Below are 19119 nucleotides of genomic sequence, written 5' to 3'. Positions count from 1 at the left end.
GGGAATAAGGTGGAGCGATGGAGGGAATGGGCGTGACGTCATCATACCTGGAAGTTATGCGGGAACGCCTACTGAGTGGCGAAAGACAGAGTCAGCTGGAGTGAGGAGGAATCAGGTGGCGTTTTCCTATCTGTGGTCCAGAGCGTCAGCTGCACTGACGCTCTGACAGACCCGTCGGCAAATGACTAGACCGAGATTTCTCAGCCCCTACGAGCGCTCAACTTGAGCCAAAATAAACTAAACTACTTCGCTACTCACCAAACCAAAGGTAGTTTTGCGTTGTTGAAAGTCTATTCTCCGCGGTGGTGAGCCCCTCAGCACCCCACCCACTCTGTGAAATACGTTATTTTTGTCATGAAACAAAACGCTACCCACCTCGAGCCACCCAGCAGGCCACCGCAGAAAATAAGCGGCGGTCGAGTTGGATGCGTTTTATTTCATGACAAAAATAATGTAGTGGGTGGGGTGCTGAGGGGCTCAACACCGCGGAGAATAGACTTTCAACAACGCAAAACTACCTTTGGTTTGGTGAGTAGCAAAGTAGTTTAGTTTATTTTGGCTCAAGTTGCGCGCTCGTAAGGGGCTGAGAAATCTCGGTCTAATTATTTGCCGACCGGTCTGTCAGAGCGTCGGTGGAGCTGACGCGATGGACCAGAGCTTCGCGCTGCTTCATGTTTTGCCACTCAGTCTATAGATGATGAGTGGCGTATGATGCGTATACCCTCTACAGAGGAGCAGAGGACGACGGCCCCCCGGTTCCGCTCCCCATGCACCCCCCACCCGGGACCCCCCCCTGCCTGACGCGAGCCTCCCGCGGATTCGTCTCGGACCCTTTGCGTTGACGTGGCACTATTATTATGTACGGTACCGTTGGACTGGACACCCATATGTGTGACAGTGGAGGCGACACAGTGACACGCGCGGTACTTTGGGTGACGCACAGCGCGTGAATGTGGGCTTTGGCCATCTCTCTCTCTCTACCAGCAAGGGGAAACACGGGGGGAATGTTTGATATTAAATACTGTGCAGCTGTGTGTATTCTTTTGCCTTTTCCGAGGGGAGTTCTATTTAGCTAAAACACCTTCCCCTCTCCCCCTCTCTCCCCCGTTCTATCTCAGTGTCTCTCAAACATTTTCAAGGACCCCCCCCCCCCCCCCCTTCAAGGCGCTGCGAGGCGTTGTGAGCTTGTAGATCGGCTATTTTTGGTAAGAGGTTTGGTGTAGAGGGGGAAAAAGAGCAGACTAAGTACAGACTGAAAGGTCAAGTTTATTAAGTATTGAAAGTTCAAGTGGTTAAATATCTGAAAACACACTTTGATATGAATCCAAAATACACTGATGATCGTGCTATGATAAGGTTGTGGGGGTCCCTGCTTCATCTCTCTCTCAACTAAGGGGTCCTTGGCCTGAAGACCCCTGCCCTAAACTATCATTCATCCTAGCTGGGGACGCCATGGACCCCCACGGACCCCCATCAGAAAAGATGTTCTCCCCTCCCCTCCCCTCCCCTCTCCTCTCAAAAGGCAATATGGTGGATGCGACTGTCCCAGACTGTATATAGAAATGTAGTCCACTGTTACCTGCCTTGTACTGTGGGAGCGGCCCCCGGCCTCATGTACTTGGCTTATATCAAAATAGCAGTTGTTGTACCATAGAAAACAAAAGTTGTGTATCGTTCGTTCTTTTTTTTTTGCTTTGTTTTGTTTTGTTTTGTTTTTATAACCAAAAAAAAAAAAGGAAAAAAAAAAACCCGACTCAAGACAGGTTTGTTTTTAAGACGAGAGGGGGGAGGCCTCGTGTATCTAATTGGTTCATTATGTCGTGTTTTATACCCAGGGGGCATTGCATACCTTACATACGTGTTATGTTGTTGTTCGATAAACCTTGAATGGCGGTTTTAATGCACTATGGAAAAAGAAAACCCATACACTTAACATCAGTCAAATGCAGCGCTTAGCATTGCTCCTTATTCCAGCCTTGTGTTTTCTGACAGACAGAGGCTGCGTCTCAAGTTCATAACTTAAAAAAAAAACAAAAGTAAACACGATGATCTACCAAAGTGTCCGCGTGGGGACGCACGCACCGAACCCGACAATACAAAGTCTGAAACAAACGCCACGTTGGCGCCCAATGTAAGGCATTCTAAACATGCATTCTAGAATGTACCGCTCCTCGGGAAACCTTTCTTTCTCTCTTTGCCAACTTGTCAGACCTTTTTTTTTCCGAAAACAGTATTTGTGGCTTTAGACGGTTGGTTATTCTTTTCGCACACATTTTCTTATTTTAAAAGTACTTAAAAAGATAAAACGACATTATTTTAAATATACTTAAAAGGATAAAACAACAGGTCAGTATTTCTTATAGTTTCAGGAGATTTTATTATTGATTGATTTTTGATGGGGCGGGAGGGGGGGGTCGTATGGCAGCAGTTGTACTCGTGCCTTATTGTTTGTTTTCCGTCACGATATTTCATATTCTCACTGGAGAAATGGACCCTATTAGGCTGTTTCTTTTGCTCTAAAACAAGGCTTCTATGAGGATGCTGACGAGCGGGTTTCTGTGGTCCGGTTCACGAGCCCTAGAGATGTTTTATACGTAGAACCATCGTACGTTTGGGCTAGCAGCCGACTGCTGCAACACCGCCACCCCGAGTTTACATCTTGACCTATCTAATTCGTTATGTCGATATTAAAGGTGATACACCATGCATTTAAAAAGTATTTATGTCATATTGTTTGTCCCAAAAACGTTTTTCAAAAGGTTTGAGGCTAAATTACCACTGAAAAAAAAAAGTTGTTTTTCTTTTTTTTTCTTCTTTTTTTTTCAAAAACGGTCGTCGATGATGTCATCGACGGCAGCAAATCTGGACAGCCTGTTTTGAGAACCCGTGGGATGCTTTTAACCTTCGCCTTCCCAAAACCAGAGAAAGACACAACGGTCAGAAATGGGACTTTGTGAGAATAGAAGGTGCTAGTGGGACCCCAAATAAAACGTTTTAAAATAGGAAAAGTGAAATGTCATGGTGTATCACCTTTAAGATAACAGGATTTCACGATGCAAGGCCAAAACAGTCAGCTCGCTCGCTCGCTAACACATTACCGTGCAGCACTACTGTTCTGTCCCCTTGTTCCATTATACAGTCCAGCAGAACCGTGAGGGTCCATTCTAACTCCACGGACCCTTCTTTGGGAACCAGCGCAGTATACAGCATGACCCGCTCACATACCGGGGTTGTCATAGAAACCACGCTGTCTTACGTTGTTGTTTGCTATGCATCAGGCCGAGCCTGGCCATGACCTTAAAAAAACAAAACAAAAAAACAAACAAAAGGAGTTTCTGCGGCGGAGTCCGTCCTCTGAACAAAGAGAAATAAGTGGTCTTACTTACCTGAATTCAAGACAATTCGTGTAACCCGAGAATTGTGAATAATAAAGCAGTAATAATAATAGTTTGTGCAGATGGTGACTATCATTTCCATGGAGAATCATAGTTGCTGCAGGCTCTATGCAGTACAAGCCTTAAGAAGAAGAAAAAAACTCATGTAAAAGTCCAGTGCTTTTTGTCTGTAAATAGTGTTAATGTACGTTATGTACATTAAAGCATATGTTAATGTGTGTTAATGTACGTCCATCCATGCATGGATTCATGCTGCCCCCCCTCCTCCACACACAGTCGCCCCTTCACCAGCCTCTTAGGCTACAGTTAACAGCTCTGTTCGGTTCCGTTCAACACTCAGGACTTCACTGGCGTACAACGAAGAGGTCTCTATTGCCGTCTTCATAGTTCAGGGTTCCCCAATTAGTTTTCCCCAAGGGCCTAATTATGTCTAGGGTATCAAGCCGAGGGCCACAACATTGCAGGGGGCGACGGTGCCGTTCCCGCTACTCCAGCGACAGTTTTCGTCGTTGTCGGGTAAAAATCTTGTATGTCCAAACCGTAAGTTTTGAATTTATCATTTTAAAAATGATTTAAACTAGTGAAAACAGCCGATCTACAAGCACACAACGCCTCGCGGTGCGAGGCGTTGTGTGCTTGTAGATCTGCTGTTTTCACTACTTTTGTGCGACGGCCTTTGATTTGCGAAAGAACGTACAAATTTGGAGATACGAGATTTCCACCCGACAACGACGATATACTGGTGTTGTTGCTGCTCTTATACCACCATTATCACTGGGGTTGGTGTGGGCCAGACAGTAGCCCCCTGCGGGCCGCAAATGGCCCGCGGGCCGCCTATTGGGGAACCCTGCCATAGTTCCTCTCACAAAGGTTTCTATTATGGAACCTGCGCGGTTCTTTGGAACACGTCAGAGTTCACCTCCGTACGGAATGGCCCCAGCATTGCTAACGCTTCTCCTGTGAGGTTTCGGTTGAAAAGTCTTCGTCGCTGACCGCAGACAGCCGTGTTGCGAGAGCAGAGATTCACTCGAGCACATAGATATCACCATAACACTCGCTGTGACGTGATTACGCCACGGCTACTGGGTGTTTACCATGCCAACAACACCGGAGAACTTTGAACTCTTGATTGTTTTCGCCCAGTTTGCTTGACTATACTCTCGAGTCGAGCAAAGCCACTTTGGAGTCTGACTCGTTGTAAAGGCGGTCTAAAAATGCTAATTATAACAGTACGACGCTCTCCAAATGACACAATGCTTAAACACCTGGAGAATTCCCACACACACCAGATTGAGTCAGCTGCGGTCCCGCTCCAGTCCACATGTGGTGGTGTCGGGGTCTAGGTGTGTGTGGTCTGGGAGTGCCTCGACAGCTCACAGCCCTCCATTCTGTGGTCAGCCAGTGCTCTCTCCCAAACCCCAGAGTCAGAGGTCCTCCTTTCTGTCTGTCTGTCTGTCTGTCTGTCTCCTGTCTGTCCGTGAGTCCGTCCGTCTGTCTCTCCTACCAGCTTGACACTCCGGTGCCTTCTATCACTAGACTAGTATTGTCCAGACCCAGTGCTTGTTCGTCTCCGCCGTAGATGGACCGATAAGTCTCGCGTAGGCCAGACTGTTGACTCCCGCGATTTGGAAAATGCTCCCGTCATACAGTCTGGGGCGACCGGCCGGTCTTATGACGAGTGCCCGGTTCAAGCAGAAGTGAAGCCTCTTCCCCGACTTCCGTTTCGTTTTTAACATCGCGCACATTTATCCTAATATAAATACAAATCACCTAGGCATATTTAGTTTGCTGCTAAGCAGAAATTACATTTTAAAAGATATTTTCATGAACGGAAATGCCAGCTTCCATTACTCGCCGTTCAGGAGCTGTAGTTCCAGACTCTATATGGCACTTGGTGATTGTGGAATAGTTGTCTGGCTACGCAAGACTAATGGACAGACGGTTTTGCGGCTAATTTAGGCTCCGCCAGCACGACGGCGCAGACGTGACGGCGGTTGTCGTGAGCTTGCATGTGTAACCAAGTGGCTTAATAACGTCCCCCCTTTTTAGGCTAGCGGATAAGACGTTTGGGGCTTCAGCGTCCCATTCCTAGTCGTATAAATTAGGCTCTGGTAATCGTCGTGTGCTCGCTGCAGGGCAGAAATACAGGCTACCAGGCACCTTACGGCCCTCGCCTCTCCCTTCACCGCACGCTCTGCGGTGGCTATAGTGCCCCCTAGGGACGGAGGGTGACACGCGATACAGAGCCTTCACTCAGACGTACATGTCACTCATTCAGCATGACATTATATTTTTTCTCTCCAAAGTTACTAATGTCGTTCAGAGCCGAGAAGTGTAGAGAAAAAACGAACAAATATACTTTTTTTTTTTTTTTTTTTTTTTGCCACAGCACAAAGTGAGCTCTTCTACCAGTGTGGTTATCGATCATTGCAGTCTGTAAAAAACATATAGTGTATTATAATATCTCAAGCCGTTTTCTAGACTGGGTCCTCTTTTTTCCCTTTCATTTTGCATGCTCAACTTTGATTGTATGCATAACTATTTTAGACGAGCTGAAAGTTGAATTTGAATTGAATTTGAAGACTTGTACATTGTTTGATATGTTTGTTTTTTTCCGTTTGTTTTTTTTGTAATGGATTTTTAATTCATGAAGCCTTTTTGTACATTGTATGAATATAAAAAAAACAACAACTTGCAAATATTTGACATATAGAGTAAATACTTAGAGAGCGCATGCATATGCATATATCCTTCCCAGTATGTATGTGTAAACGGAAACATATATTTTGTATTTGCATTCGGGCTGGCATACAGATTATATGTAAGACATATACATGTTGTATATATGTATATCCATGTGCAAACCGGCATGCTTCTTTCTTGGTCATGTGTATCTCATGATCGTGTAGGTTTTTAATTTTTTTGTTGATTTTTATTTTTTATTTGTATTATTTGTGTTGTCTCTTTTTCATTTCTCTTTTCTCGGAGAGGAAAAGGAACGCTGTTGTTTTGCTATACTGTCGTGGTCGGCTGGCAGCATTGAGCACTTATTAAAGAACCTTCCGGTTCGACTCTGTTCATGTTATCATTGTGTGAAATAATAAATGACTTTATTGACAAGATGACGCTTTCATTTCTTTTCTCTCTCCCCTGTGGACCGAATACTAGGGGCAGGGACGTGCTGGCCATTGGGAAAAGCGGGACAACTCCCGAACGGCCGGTTCATTCCCGGCCGGTCCAGGCCGGCCATTAGGAAAATTAAATAAATAAAATGTCGGCCTTCGTTCCATTTTGGGGGCTGGGCGGCCAACAAAGTATATCGTCACTGTCGTGCAGAATCTCTAAGTTTCAAATGTGTACATTTTTTCGCAAAGTAAAGCCCTGCTTCATCATACAAGGGCAAGGCCGTCGCACAAAAGTAGTGAAAACAGCAGATCTACAAGCACACAACGCCTCGCACCCGTGAGGCGTTGTGTGCTTGTAGATCGGCTGTTTTCACTAGTTTAAATCATTTTTAAAATGATAAATACGAAATATAATTCATGCAATTGGCCCACTGGCTTGTCACTTGTCATGATCTGAAATGGCAAATCTTTGAGTAGCAGCAGCGCTATAGAGAGATCTCTCTCTCTATAGCGCGCAATGAGGGCCTCCAACTCTTTTTCCCAGGCTGAATCAGGGGCCCAGCACGTCCCTGACTAGGGGTGTAACGATATAGTAACTGTATCGAAATATCGTTTTTAACTTAAAAAATCGAAGTATATCAAAATGAAAACAGCTAAAATCGAATCGTATCGTTTTAGTATTGTATCGAATCGGCAGTGCAAAGAATCGATTGTATCGATACTACCTACATGTGTAATCTCTGGGTTCATGTCAAAGTGCAGGTTTTGTCCATATACAATGTGCATGTATTTGGCAGATAATCTCTGTTTACTTATTTATATCCATAATAATACATGTTTCCCTTAAAAACCTGCACTATCCACACCTTTCACACAGATTTAATTTCTTTGCTAAATAGTTACTATATCGATTTTAAATCATTGAATCGAATCGTATCGTATCGCCATGAATGAAACAATATTGTCCATGTATCGTATCATCAATCATGTATCGTGATATGTATCGAATCACTATTAAGATGTATCGTTACACCCCTACCGAATACACATGTCCAGGCATGTGCACACATAAACATCAAAAGGGGGCTTGAGCCCCTGCCCTTTTAGCCGTCTGTTAAAAAGTGCCCTCTCCAGACCATGAATGCAGTTTTTTACTATGGTGAAAGAAACGCAAATGCCTCGCTTTCCTTTCCATGCCATACCTTCAAGATTCAAGAGAATTGCCTTGTCCAAGCTCTCCTGAACTTGAATGCAGCATCTTATGCTGAAAGAATTGCCCTCTCTCTGTAGAAATCCAATGCCGTTACGCCACATCTCCAGCATTGACTTGATTATGCTTAGTTCATTGTGGCATCACGCACCGGAAATAGCCGACCTCCAAGCTCACAACGCAGAGCTTGGAGGTCTGCTATTTTCGACATTTCCACGAAAAGGACATTTTAGAAATGTCAGCCCCTGCCTCTCTAAAATTCTTTGCACGTCACTGCACATGTCATTTACACATGTCGCGCGCGCACACCCACACACGTGTGTCTCTCGAGTGTACCGGTATGTGTGTACTGTACATGTGTGTGTCTGTCTCTCTCTCGCTCTCTCTCTATCCCCCTCTCTCTCTCTCTCTCTCTCTCTCTCTCCTGTAGTCGGCCCATCACTTTCCTCCTCAGTTAAAAGCCCATAGTAGCACCACCACAGTGTCGTTTTTTTCCCCCCATCTTTTTCGTTTTTTTCTCTCATTTTTTTTTTTTTTTTTTTTTTTTACACTGTGGGGTGTGGGCAGGGCCGCCAGGCTCCCCTGCCATTGGACGGAGCCCGTGTGGTAAGTGGCCGCGCCATTGGCTGCTGCCAAGTAGTAAAATTCTTCTGTTACCATGGCAGCAGGGTGAGCTGCCCAAATATGCGTGTGTGTGTGTGTGTGTGTGTGTGTGTGTGTGTGTGTGTGTGTGTGTGTGTGTGTGTGCGTGTGTGTGTGTGTGCGTGCGCGCAAGGAGAGAGAGAGAGAGGAGCGCATCCGATTGTTCGCTGGCTGGTTCAGCTCGCTCGGCGCTGATGATGGAGGGAGCTGGCAGTGTGTGTGAAAGCTGGCGTCCCCCCCCCCCCACACCCTCGTGATGGGAAGACAGAACTGCAGTGCCTCTGCACCTAAAACACACACACGAAATGTCCCCTTAAATCACCTTTACCAACACACACACACACACACACACACACACACACACACACACACACACACACACACCACCCTACCGATGTCCTCAGACCACCCCTGCAGCTCTAATTCGGTTGTTCCTCAATCTTTTTCTCCGTGAAATCTCACCATTTCGACGTCCCATCATCATTTCCGCTAAGGGTTAGGTTTAGGTTTAGGCGTAGTTTTACTGAGGTCAAAAGGTCCTTTCCGACCGTAAAACGATGTCCCTCGATCGCGACTTCTGAAAAACGCATTAGACCGAATGAGAGTTCGGGAAATGTGCACGTCGGAAAGTCCAACTCACCGAAACATTTCGGAGATGCTATGGACAGGCCTTTAGGGTCTGGGTTAGGTTTAGGTTTAGGTAGGGATGCGTTTTAGGTACTCGCAGTATCGGTACTCGGCCCGATATCAGCCTATTTTGCTGTACTCGTACTCGTCCGATATTGCTCACAGCAGCGCCAGATACCATTTTGTTTCATAAATATGTAGGTAACAACATATCAAAATTCCTAAGACACAGTTTTGTGTGTGTTAGTTCAACTAATGAACAGTGTTTTCTAGGCATGGCAACATAATTATTTAAAGCATTTTATTTTGGAGCACCACACACTATTTAAGCACTTGTACAGAAACATAACTTACATAGTTACAGTATCGGTATTCGGTATCGGCAAGTACTCAAATTAAGTACTCATACTTGTACTTGGTCAGCAAAGAAGTGGTATCGGGACATCCCTAGGGTTAGGTATAGCGTTTAACATTCACCAGGTTAGCATTCACCAGCCTCGGCAGGTTAGCATTTCCCCAGGTTAGAATTCACCCACGTCGAACAGATGTTACGTCGAAATGATGACACGCTCCCCACGAAAACAGGAATATTTCGTCACTGTCGGGCAGAAACCTTGTCTCCCAAGTTTGAAATTGGTATGTTTTTTCGTCAAGTAAAGCCCTGCTTCGTCATACGAGACGCAGGTCAAAACAGCAGATCTACAAACACACAACGCCTCGCTTCACGAATATTTATTTAAATCCGAGGCACCCCTACATTATAATTTTCACTCCCAGCACCTTCTAGCACATATCTAATCGTTGCTGTCGGGTGGAAACCTTATATGTCCAAAACCGTTCATTTTGTATTTATCATCTAAAGAATTTACTAAACTAGTGAAAACAGCAGATCTACAAGCACACGTGCTTGTAGATCGGCTGTTTTCACTAGTTTTGTGCGACGGTCTCATATGATGAAGCAGGTCTTTGCTTTACCAAAAGACGTACACATTTGAAACTTGGAGATACGAGGTTTCTGCACGACAGTGACGATATTTTAGTGATTATGTTGCGAGGAAAATGTTGAGATAACAGCCATTTTGGTTAGAACTGACTGAAAATAACTTTGTACTTCAAGTTTAAAATGATACTAAATATTTTTTCAAGTGTCCAAATAAATTCCAAATATTTTACAAATTATTTCGCGGCACCCCTGGACTGCCGTCACGGCACCCCAGGGTGCCCCGTCACCCACTTTGAAACCCCTGTTGTAGATAAGAGAAGATTTGTACAGTTACACAGCAGTGACTCAACCGTTTTAATTTCAAGGACGCCCACTTTGACATGCATATAAGGCCATGGACCCCGACAGCGGGGCCCAATCTACAATCTGTAATTATAAATGTCATCAATGTTAACTCTGGGAGGTCTAACCCTGAGAATGTACTTTTGTATACACCAGGGTTCCCCAATTAGTTTTCCCCAAGGGCCGAATTATGTCTAGGGTACCAAGCCGAGGGCCACAGCATTGCAGGGGGCGACGGTGGCGTTCCCGCTACTCCAGCGACAGTTCAGATATCGTCGTTGTCGGGTGAAAATCTTGTATGTCCAAAACCGTTGGTTTTGCATTTATCATTTAAACAATTATTTAAACTAGTGAAAACAGCCGATCGTAGATCTGCTGTTTTCACTACTTTTGTGCGACAGCCTTGTATGATTTGCGAAAGAACATACACATTTGGAGATACGTGGTTTCCACCCGACAACGACGATATACTAGTGTTGTTGCTGCTCTTATACCACCATTATTACTGGGGTTGGAGTGGGCCAGACAGTAGCCCCCCGCGGGCCACAAATGGCCTGCGGGCCATTTGTGGCCCGCAGAGATATGGGGGGGGGGGGGGGTCCTTGAAATGAAGAAGTGACTATTGTCATGGCAGACCCCTGAACAGTGTTCGTGGCAAGTTTGGTGAAGATTGGAGCAACGGTGCGCTTGTGGCCCCTGGAGTGACAATGACAGACAGATGGAGCATTGGTGACACGTCTTATTGGTAGATCACCTTTCATACAAAATGCAGCAAAATTTAACATAATGGTCACTTTAACAAGGTATTATAATTATATTCTCCACACTTGTATTCTCCCCAGCTTGACAAAATGCTATATTACCAGGTTCCGCAGGTCAGCTGCACAGGTGCAATTCATTGTTGTTAATTGTGGCACGTTTGCTAACATTCTAAGTTTAGCTGCACTTGAAAAACCATTCCAGGCTGCCTTATCCAACCGAAGAAACCGTAGAAACCTGTGTAAAAAACGGAGAAAAGTCGTTTTTTTTTCTTTTTCCCAGACATTGTGAAAATAGCCGATCTATCTGCTATTTTCACAATAGAACCGTGTTATCCAAAACGTAATGCCTATTTTCCATGAGGACTCCCATCTTTGCCATACCCTAGCTTTTGCTGAACTGACGCACTGCTCTGAACCCCTAATTTCTCCCGATTAGCAGGTTGGTGCCTTAGCCTCCGCCATTGGTGTATGAGTGTGTGTGTGAATGGGTGAATGTGACGCCCAATCTTTGAAAAGTGCCTTTTTGAAAGAGATTTGGCATCGACAAAAATAACTCGAAAGTGGTCCAATTAAGGTTGCAACTCAGGTCGGTGTTCACTAGGAATAAGTGGTTAAGTGGTTAAAAACATCAAGGGTGCTCTCCATTCTGACTTCAAGGTATGCAGCAATTTAGCTGCATTTTTTTGTGAAAATACTTTGGGAACGTCTAAAAATAAGCTGTGGAGGAAGACATAAGTGCTCTGTCTGGAAAGGAACATGAAAGAGAATATTTGATGCGAAGGTGCCAGGTTATTAAGTGAATACATAAATAAATAAATACAAATACAAATTTAATTAAATCTATTCCAAAATGTGCAAGTAACAATGATGCAGGTTGGAGTAGATTATAATATCGACGCTGTCGGGCAGAAATCTCGTATCTCCAAGTTTTCGCAAAGTAAAGCCCTGCTTCATCATACAAGGCCATCGCACGAAAGTAGTGAAAACAGCCGATCTACAAGCACACAACGCCTCGGCTGCTTTCACTAGTTTAAATCATTTTAAATTTGATAAATACAAAACAAACGGTTTTTGACATACAAGGTTTCCACCCGACAACGACGACATGATCTCTTCTCTTGGTTTTAGTTAAAGGTACGGTAAGTGATCTTTTTTTAATTATTATTATTAAAAGATTAATATTTTGTGAGTGTTCGGTCTCCCTGTCTCTTCAGCCCTTTATAATTGAAATTCAACTCTTGAGAGTGAGGAACCAAAAGGACCCGTTATGGATGCGGCCATCTGGTTCCATATTCACACTCTCAGGGTTACATTAAAATGATACAGGGTAGATTGGGGTTCCCAGAAATGAAAACAACTGGAATCAAACAGGCACTTCCAGCGTCTAATGAATCAATGCATATCACATCAGTGGGGGTCCTTCAGTGGGGGTCCTTGAAATGAAAGAGGTTGAGAATCACTGCAGTAGAGCCACTCTGCACATACTGTAATATGCACTAATGGGGGGTGGGGGTCACTGTCTTATCTTTTCATATCGGGTTTGGGCTAATATATGTATCAATGTGGGGGTCCCTGACATAAAAAGGGTTGAGAACCATTGATATAGATAGCTTTAACTGTACTTGTACATGACAAGTACATGTTAAACACCCTGCCTAAAAGGAGCATCCTCCATTTTTATAGCGGTTTTCCAAGTGCTCAAAGCGCTTTACAATGGTTCATTCATACATTGGGAGGTGAAGCGGCGAACAGTCGACGCCAGCGTCCTCACTTCCCACACTCACACACCAATGGTGGCAAGCTGACACCGACCGACTCATTGGAGGCAATGTGGGGTTCAGTGTCTTGCCCAAGGACACTTAGACGTGAGGACAGGAGGAGGAGCCGGGATTTGAACCACCGACCCACTGATCATTGGCCAACCCAACCCGCTCTACCTGCTGAGCTGCAGTAAAGGTATAAGAAAGGGAAGACTCCCATATGGCCGCTGCAAAAGAAAAAGCATTAGGCTAACGCTGTTTACTGCAAGTTGAACGACACGAGGGATGATTATACCTGGCTTAAGTTACTTTGATAGCATAACTTGTACAGTTACAAGTAACTCACCATGGCAATAACTTGATAAAGTTACAGTTATACCCCTGGAGAAATGTAACTTATAAAGATTCAAGTTACATAGAACAAGTAACTGAGTTACTTCAAGTTACTTTTTTTCAGCGTTAAGGGGAGACATGGCAGGTGTATGGCGAAAATTGTTTTTTATGCCTGTTGACACTATTTTATGATGTATAGAGTGATAAAAAGAGATATCTAAAATCCCCTCTGTAATTGTCTCTAATATATCAAGAAAAGGAAACAATAGTTTTGAACCTGGCTTTATCCAATCTTCAGATTTATGTACCTGAAAAGTATGCAAATTGGGCATTATTAGTGCATATAATGCCTAATTTGCATATCTAAACATATCATTTCAGAACATTTGTAATTCAAAAATTCTTAGTCTTGATGTAAGTAATCAACTGGAAAAGTTTCATTGTGGTAGCTATTAGACAGTTATTTTTTTTACCCTATTGACCTGTAGTGAGAAACCACTAACAACACAACACAGCCGTTTCATTTGGCAAGTTAATGTCGCAACTCGCAAGAGCAGCAACAACAGGCTACCACCTAAAAACAAACAACGTCTCCTTTTATCTCCTTGGAAGGCTACCTTTTGGCTCCAGAGAAGAAAGACGTTCAACTGCAGCAGGAGTCAGCAGACGCAGACTCTGAGCAGCAAGAGTTTCTCGACTTGAGAGAAATTCTACAGCTTTCGTCTGGCAGGGGGTCCATGCTGCTCTCCACTCTGCCACCATCGTCTGAAGCAACATTCCAGGACTTTGTGTCGGGCAAGAAGTGGCATGTGGAGGGACGCTTTGCTCTGAAGAGCCCCTGGTGGCACGTCACCTGCAGAGCACAGCGCCAGAGGAGCAAGCTGGTGGTGCAGGGATTCCCCTCATACAGGCTGCGCTCGGACCTGGACAGGGAAGGCTGGCGTTCCATCGTGTCCCTCTTCATAACAGCGTGTGATAAGTCAGACCACCTGACCCACTTCTTTCAGTGGCTGCCAAAAGCTAGACAGGTGACCTTTTCCAACCTCATGGAAATCCTGTCCGATTTTGAGAAAGGGGGCCATGAAGATGAAGCACAGTCCCTGAAATCCACGGTCACGCATTCAGGTAGGCTGGCAAGGTGGTGCCTTTCTCCTATAGAACAGTTCTCTAACATTTTCACAAGGACCCCCAAATTGTTGTAGATTTGACCACAGGCCCCTATTTGGAAATATTTTGTGCCAGGGACCCCATACCCGGTTATATCAGTTTTGTCAATATGTGTCAACATTTCTTTCTTCTTTTAGATAGCTAATCTATAAGTTTACAACACATCGCAGCACATTGTGAGCTTTTAGATGGTCATTTTTGAGCCATTCACAAAGAACTTTTTTTTTTTTTAAACATATTTTATTCAAAGAGACAAGTTTAAGTTATAAGGCTATTCAAATAGAAATAGAAACATCTCTTTGTTTTTACATTTTCTCCCAACCATCCCTCCCCCCACCCCTCCCCACAAGGCCGGACAAGCAAACAATACAAACACACCAATACAATAATAATAACAACAATAACAACAGTAATAAAAGTAGAACAACCTTCTGTACCGGAAGATGATTATAGATATTACAAAACTGTTAAGAAATATATGTAAATGAAAATAAATAAATTAAAATGAATAAAAATAAAAATAAAGAAAATGCATACATATATATATAGAGAGAGAGAGATAATGAGCCGAAATAGCTCGTCCCATGAGCTAAACATATGGAATGATTTCCCAGATTACACCAGCCATACATCAAGCACCACATCGAGATCAGCACCACCAACGCACCACAGCACCACAGCCTCATTCAAGTGACAATGAGTCCAATTTGGTTACGTATGAAATTAAAGGTTGCCAATAGGTATAAAATTTGTCCGATGATCCTCTAATTGTAAATTTGATTTTTTCGAGTTTGAGAAAGGACATAACGTCAGTCAGCCAAGACCTAGTTGGTGGAGGAGACTCCGCCTTCCAATGCAACAGTATCCTCCGGCGGGCTATTAGCGAGGCAAAGGCAATAACATTGTGTTGTTTACTTGTAAGAACTATACCCTCTTCAGGGATCCCAAAAATTGCAATTTGAGGGCACGGCAAGATGGTTGTCTCCAACACCTCAGACATAATATCAAAAAAGGACCTCCAGAATGTTATCAATTTGGGGCAGGACCAGAACATATGGGACAGGTCTGCTGGCGATTGGGAACTTTAACTATATATATGTTGGGGGCGGCATAGCTCAGGGGTAGAGAAACCGTTATTAGAGCACGAAGGGTTCCCAAAGGGTTCCCAGTTCGAATCCGGGCTCCCCCTGAGTTACTGTCGAAGAGTCCTTGAGCAAGACTCTGAACCCCTAATTGCTCCCGGTGAGTAGGTTGGTGCCTTGCATGGTTTCCTCCGCCACCGGTGTATGAATGTGTGCGTGAATGGGTGAATGTAATGCACAATCTATGTAAAGCGCTTTGGATAAAAGCGCTATATAAATGCACCATTTACCATTTACCATTTAGTGTCTCGCCTTAAATTGAGAACAAAATGAAATGAAACAATATATAATATAATACAGCAAATTATGATCTGTTGAGGACACTGTTACATGAGTCATGACATTTGATCTAATCACATCACATACATGACATTTAATCGTAACAGTAAAACTATACTTAACTTTACCGTAAAAATACATTGGGCCTATGCTCTCAACTAAGTTTTATACTTTTATTTAACAAAGGTTGACATTTTCTTTTGTAAACATCTGTTTATTGTCATACCTCCAGACAAGGTCCCCCTATGGGATAACAGCGCCATCTGGCGGTGCAACAGAGTAAAACTCATCTACTCCCGTACGAAAAATGTCATTTGTCGGAAGGGCTGTCAATCACAAACGAGGGCACCGCCCCCGAGTGTATATAAGCCCCCTGGGCTATCATGACTTCCTCTTCCGCACCTCTGCTAACCTGCAACTAGAGTGTCGCGAACTCAGCCATATAAGTATTAATTCTGTAAAGTTTAGCCTAAAGCGACGGCTAGGAAGTCGGCCACTGGCCTTTATAGAATATCTCCCGTACGTTTCTCTTCTATATTCTTCCTACAGTTCGGTGTTTTTCTTCGCTTTCGTCTTTGAGTCTTTTACTTCTTCTCTGTACGTTCTGCCACGTGTTTCCCTGCCCTAGCTTAGCTTCGCTTAGCTTCGGTTAGCTCACGATGGCGGCTCGTCGGCCCACAGTTAGCAGCCTGCTAGCCAGGGTACCGAAGAAGTGCGGCCTTCCCAGCTGCAAAGGGCTCATCGCCAATGAAGATACTCACCCGTTCTGCATTGTCTGCATGGGGGTAGGACACGCCTTGGCCTCTCTGTCCCCTCCGGCCCCGGCCACGGGGGTGAACTGTACTGACTGCCTCCAGTATGATGTTCCAGCCCTCGAGGCCCGCTGTGAGATCGCTGGCGCTGGCTACGGCCTTCACACCACGGTCTCCGCCGGATCCCTCCCAGACACCTCTCCTCGTGTGCCGGACAGCGCTGTACGCCACAGCGCTGCTTCTCGCCACGTGGTTAGGCCTCCAGCGGCCTCGCCCTCAGCTAGCTTCGGTAGCCCCGAGGCTAGCGGGTCTGCTGCCCCTGCTACCCCTGCTGTTTCTCCGACGGGCTCGACTGGCGTGCCCAAGAAGAGAACATGCAAGACCGCCCACGTTGCTCCACCGCCAGCTGCAACCTTGGCCGTCCCCTTCAAAGAATTCCACCCTCTAGTCGTCGGTGACATTCCTCTCTCCTTCTCCGTCCCCCAGCTCCGGGCCATGCGGCCACCTAGCCCCGTCTCCTGGCATGCTAGCGACGGAGACGAACCGGAGCAAGAGGACTACGACATGGACGAGGTGGACACGGAGGGTGAGTACTCGGAGGAAGACGAGTCCACGCTCCCCTCCGGCCAGGGCGGAGGCGCGGCCAGGGTGGTTCCTCATGCCGAGGCTTCCACCTCCGCCGCGTCCTCCCCAGCCCCTTCTGCCTCTCTCCCCCCTTCCATGCCGGCTGGGGCGAGAGGGGCAGCGGCACAAGACCCAGACTCCATCCCCATGGACGAGCTCTCGGTGCTGGAACGTGCTACCATCCGTTGCGGCCTGGAGCTGCCGCTCGGAGACGCGCCACTCGGACCACGGGCTAGAGTTCCCCTCCTTGGCCAGGATGTGGAAGCCTCTCCCCCGCCACGAATGGAAAAGCTCCCACTGGTCCCAGGCTTTGCAGAGGCCCTGCATTCGACCTGGACTACACACAAGGACCCCCCCAAGCTCCCCTTCTTGGTCGACTGCCGCGACGCAGAGAAGGCGGGAATCCCCTTGTGCCCTCCCATGGACAAACTGATGGCTCAGTCCCTCGTCGGGAGCCTCAAGCCAGGTCATGAGCGGACCGGTCCTGGAGGCCGCAATCCCTTCAACTTGTCCGTGGGGAAGAAGCCTCCTGGTTTTGCCATCCCCTACGACGACAAGCAGTCGTCCAGGGTCAGGAACTCTTACAGAGCCTCCGCGCTGGCAGCCAGGACGATGAACGCCACCCAGCTGCTGCTCTCCTCCACCAGGCGCCTCCTTAGCGAGATGCGGGAGGTGCCTGACGAGACGGTGGAGGAGGTGGACAAGTCGCTGCGCATGCTGATGGACCTGAATGTCCACGCCATCGAGTGGCTTGGACACAGATGTATGGATTACTGCATCCAGGCGGAACGTGCCAGGTGGCTTGAAAAGGTAAAGTGTCCTGGCAGTTCCGGAGAGGAGACCGAGAAGGTCCTGCAAGACCTCCCCGGCCACCCTACCTCCCTCATGGGCGGTGGACTGGAGCTTCTCCGCCAGGAGGTGGCGGATAAGAAGATCACTCTGGAACTCCTGGAGGCCACGACGGACCCCCAGGCACCCAGAAAGGAAAAGAGGCAGGGACGAAGCAAGGCCCCTGGTCAGGCTGACAGGGGGCGCTCTTCCTCCAAGCAGGGGAAACAAAACAATCCCCCTAGGACCCCCTCTTCTTCCTCCGCGGGACCCCCTCGCACTGCAGCGGGGGCTCAGGCCCGCTCTCAATCCCGCCACCCTCCCAGGCACGGGATACCGGCTGGCACCCACAAGGCCCGTGGGAAGCCACCGCGAAAGTGACACTGGACTCAGGCGGGGTCCCCCTGATCATTCAGGGGACCCCCCCTCTCAAGCGCAAGCGAGTGAAATGTATGAACAATTTTTCTTATGCCAAGAAAATGTCATTGTCTCCTCCTCTGTGCTCTCCTCCAGTGCCTGTATTAAAAAGTGTGTTGATAAAACAATGCCTGTTTCTTTCAAACCCACCTGCTTTAGTACAGACGACCCCATTTTGCATGAATTTAGCCAGTGTAGAGAAGTCCAGGCTGGAATTTCTTTCCACTCAGAAAATATCGCTTCCTCCAGTCACGCAGACAGGTTACAAGCAGAATATTTCTCTTTGCAAAATGTTCCCAGACAAGCTAATTCCTATTCACAATGGTATGGTTTCACTAGTGTGCAATACCCCTCTGTCTCCACCGAGCGGCACTGTTATGCCGACTCTAGTTCAGGACAGGAGTTTGGTCTTAGCGTCAGGGAAGAAGCCAACACATATCACCCAGGGTCGGCCTCGTCTTCCTGTAAGGAAGCATATAAAGGCCTTAGCACAGGTTGTAAACGTAAATACAATTCCCCGAGCCGGGGATTATGTTACTTATGCGATGAACCCTGTCCCCCGGGCTCCACGCTATGTGCCGCCTGTATTTTTAACAAGCGAGGCTTCTCGGAGGTCACGTGTCCGTCTCCCACCGGATACGGAAATAAGCGTACCGGAAACGGAAACGCTCTTTCCGCCGGTGTCTCCGCGCCTTCCGGCCCGGCGTCTAGCGGATACGGAAACGTGCCCGGATATGGAACCTCTCGGTCCCGTCCTTCCTCTCCCTCCCGG

At 46.4% G+C, this 19119-nt stretch overlaps 1 protein-coding gene across 1 annotated transcript in view; it reads left to right on the top strand.

Annotated features, from left to right (window-relative positions):
- The window catches only part of setbp1 (SET binding protein 1), a gene marked incomplete at both ends in the record, with an annotated part of 100756 nt that overhangs the window by 67068 nt on the left and 14569 nt on the right, over nucleotides 1-19119 (top strand). Inside the window, one exon of the mRNA XM_080738415.1 lies at nucleotides 13751-14263. Within this exon, the coding sequence (XP_080594541.1) occupies nucleotides 13751-14263 (513 nt within the window). The remainder of the gene's footprint in view (nucleotides 1-13750; nucleotides 14264-19119) is intronic.

The sequence above is a fragment of the Nannobrachium achirus genome, assembly GCF_963921795.1.
Source record: "Nannobrachium achirus genome assembly, chromosome: 12".
In the NCBI taxonomy this organism is placed as follows: Eukaryota; Metazoa; Chordata; class Actinopteri; order Myctophiformes; family Myctophidae; genus Nannobrachium; species Nannobrachium achirus.
The sequence above is the reverse complement of the archived record's forward strand: the minus strand, read 5'-3'. Positions and strand labels throughout refer to the sequence as shown.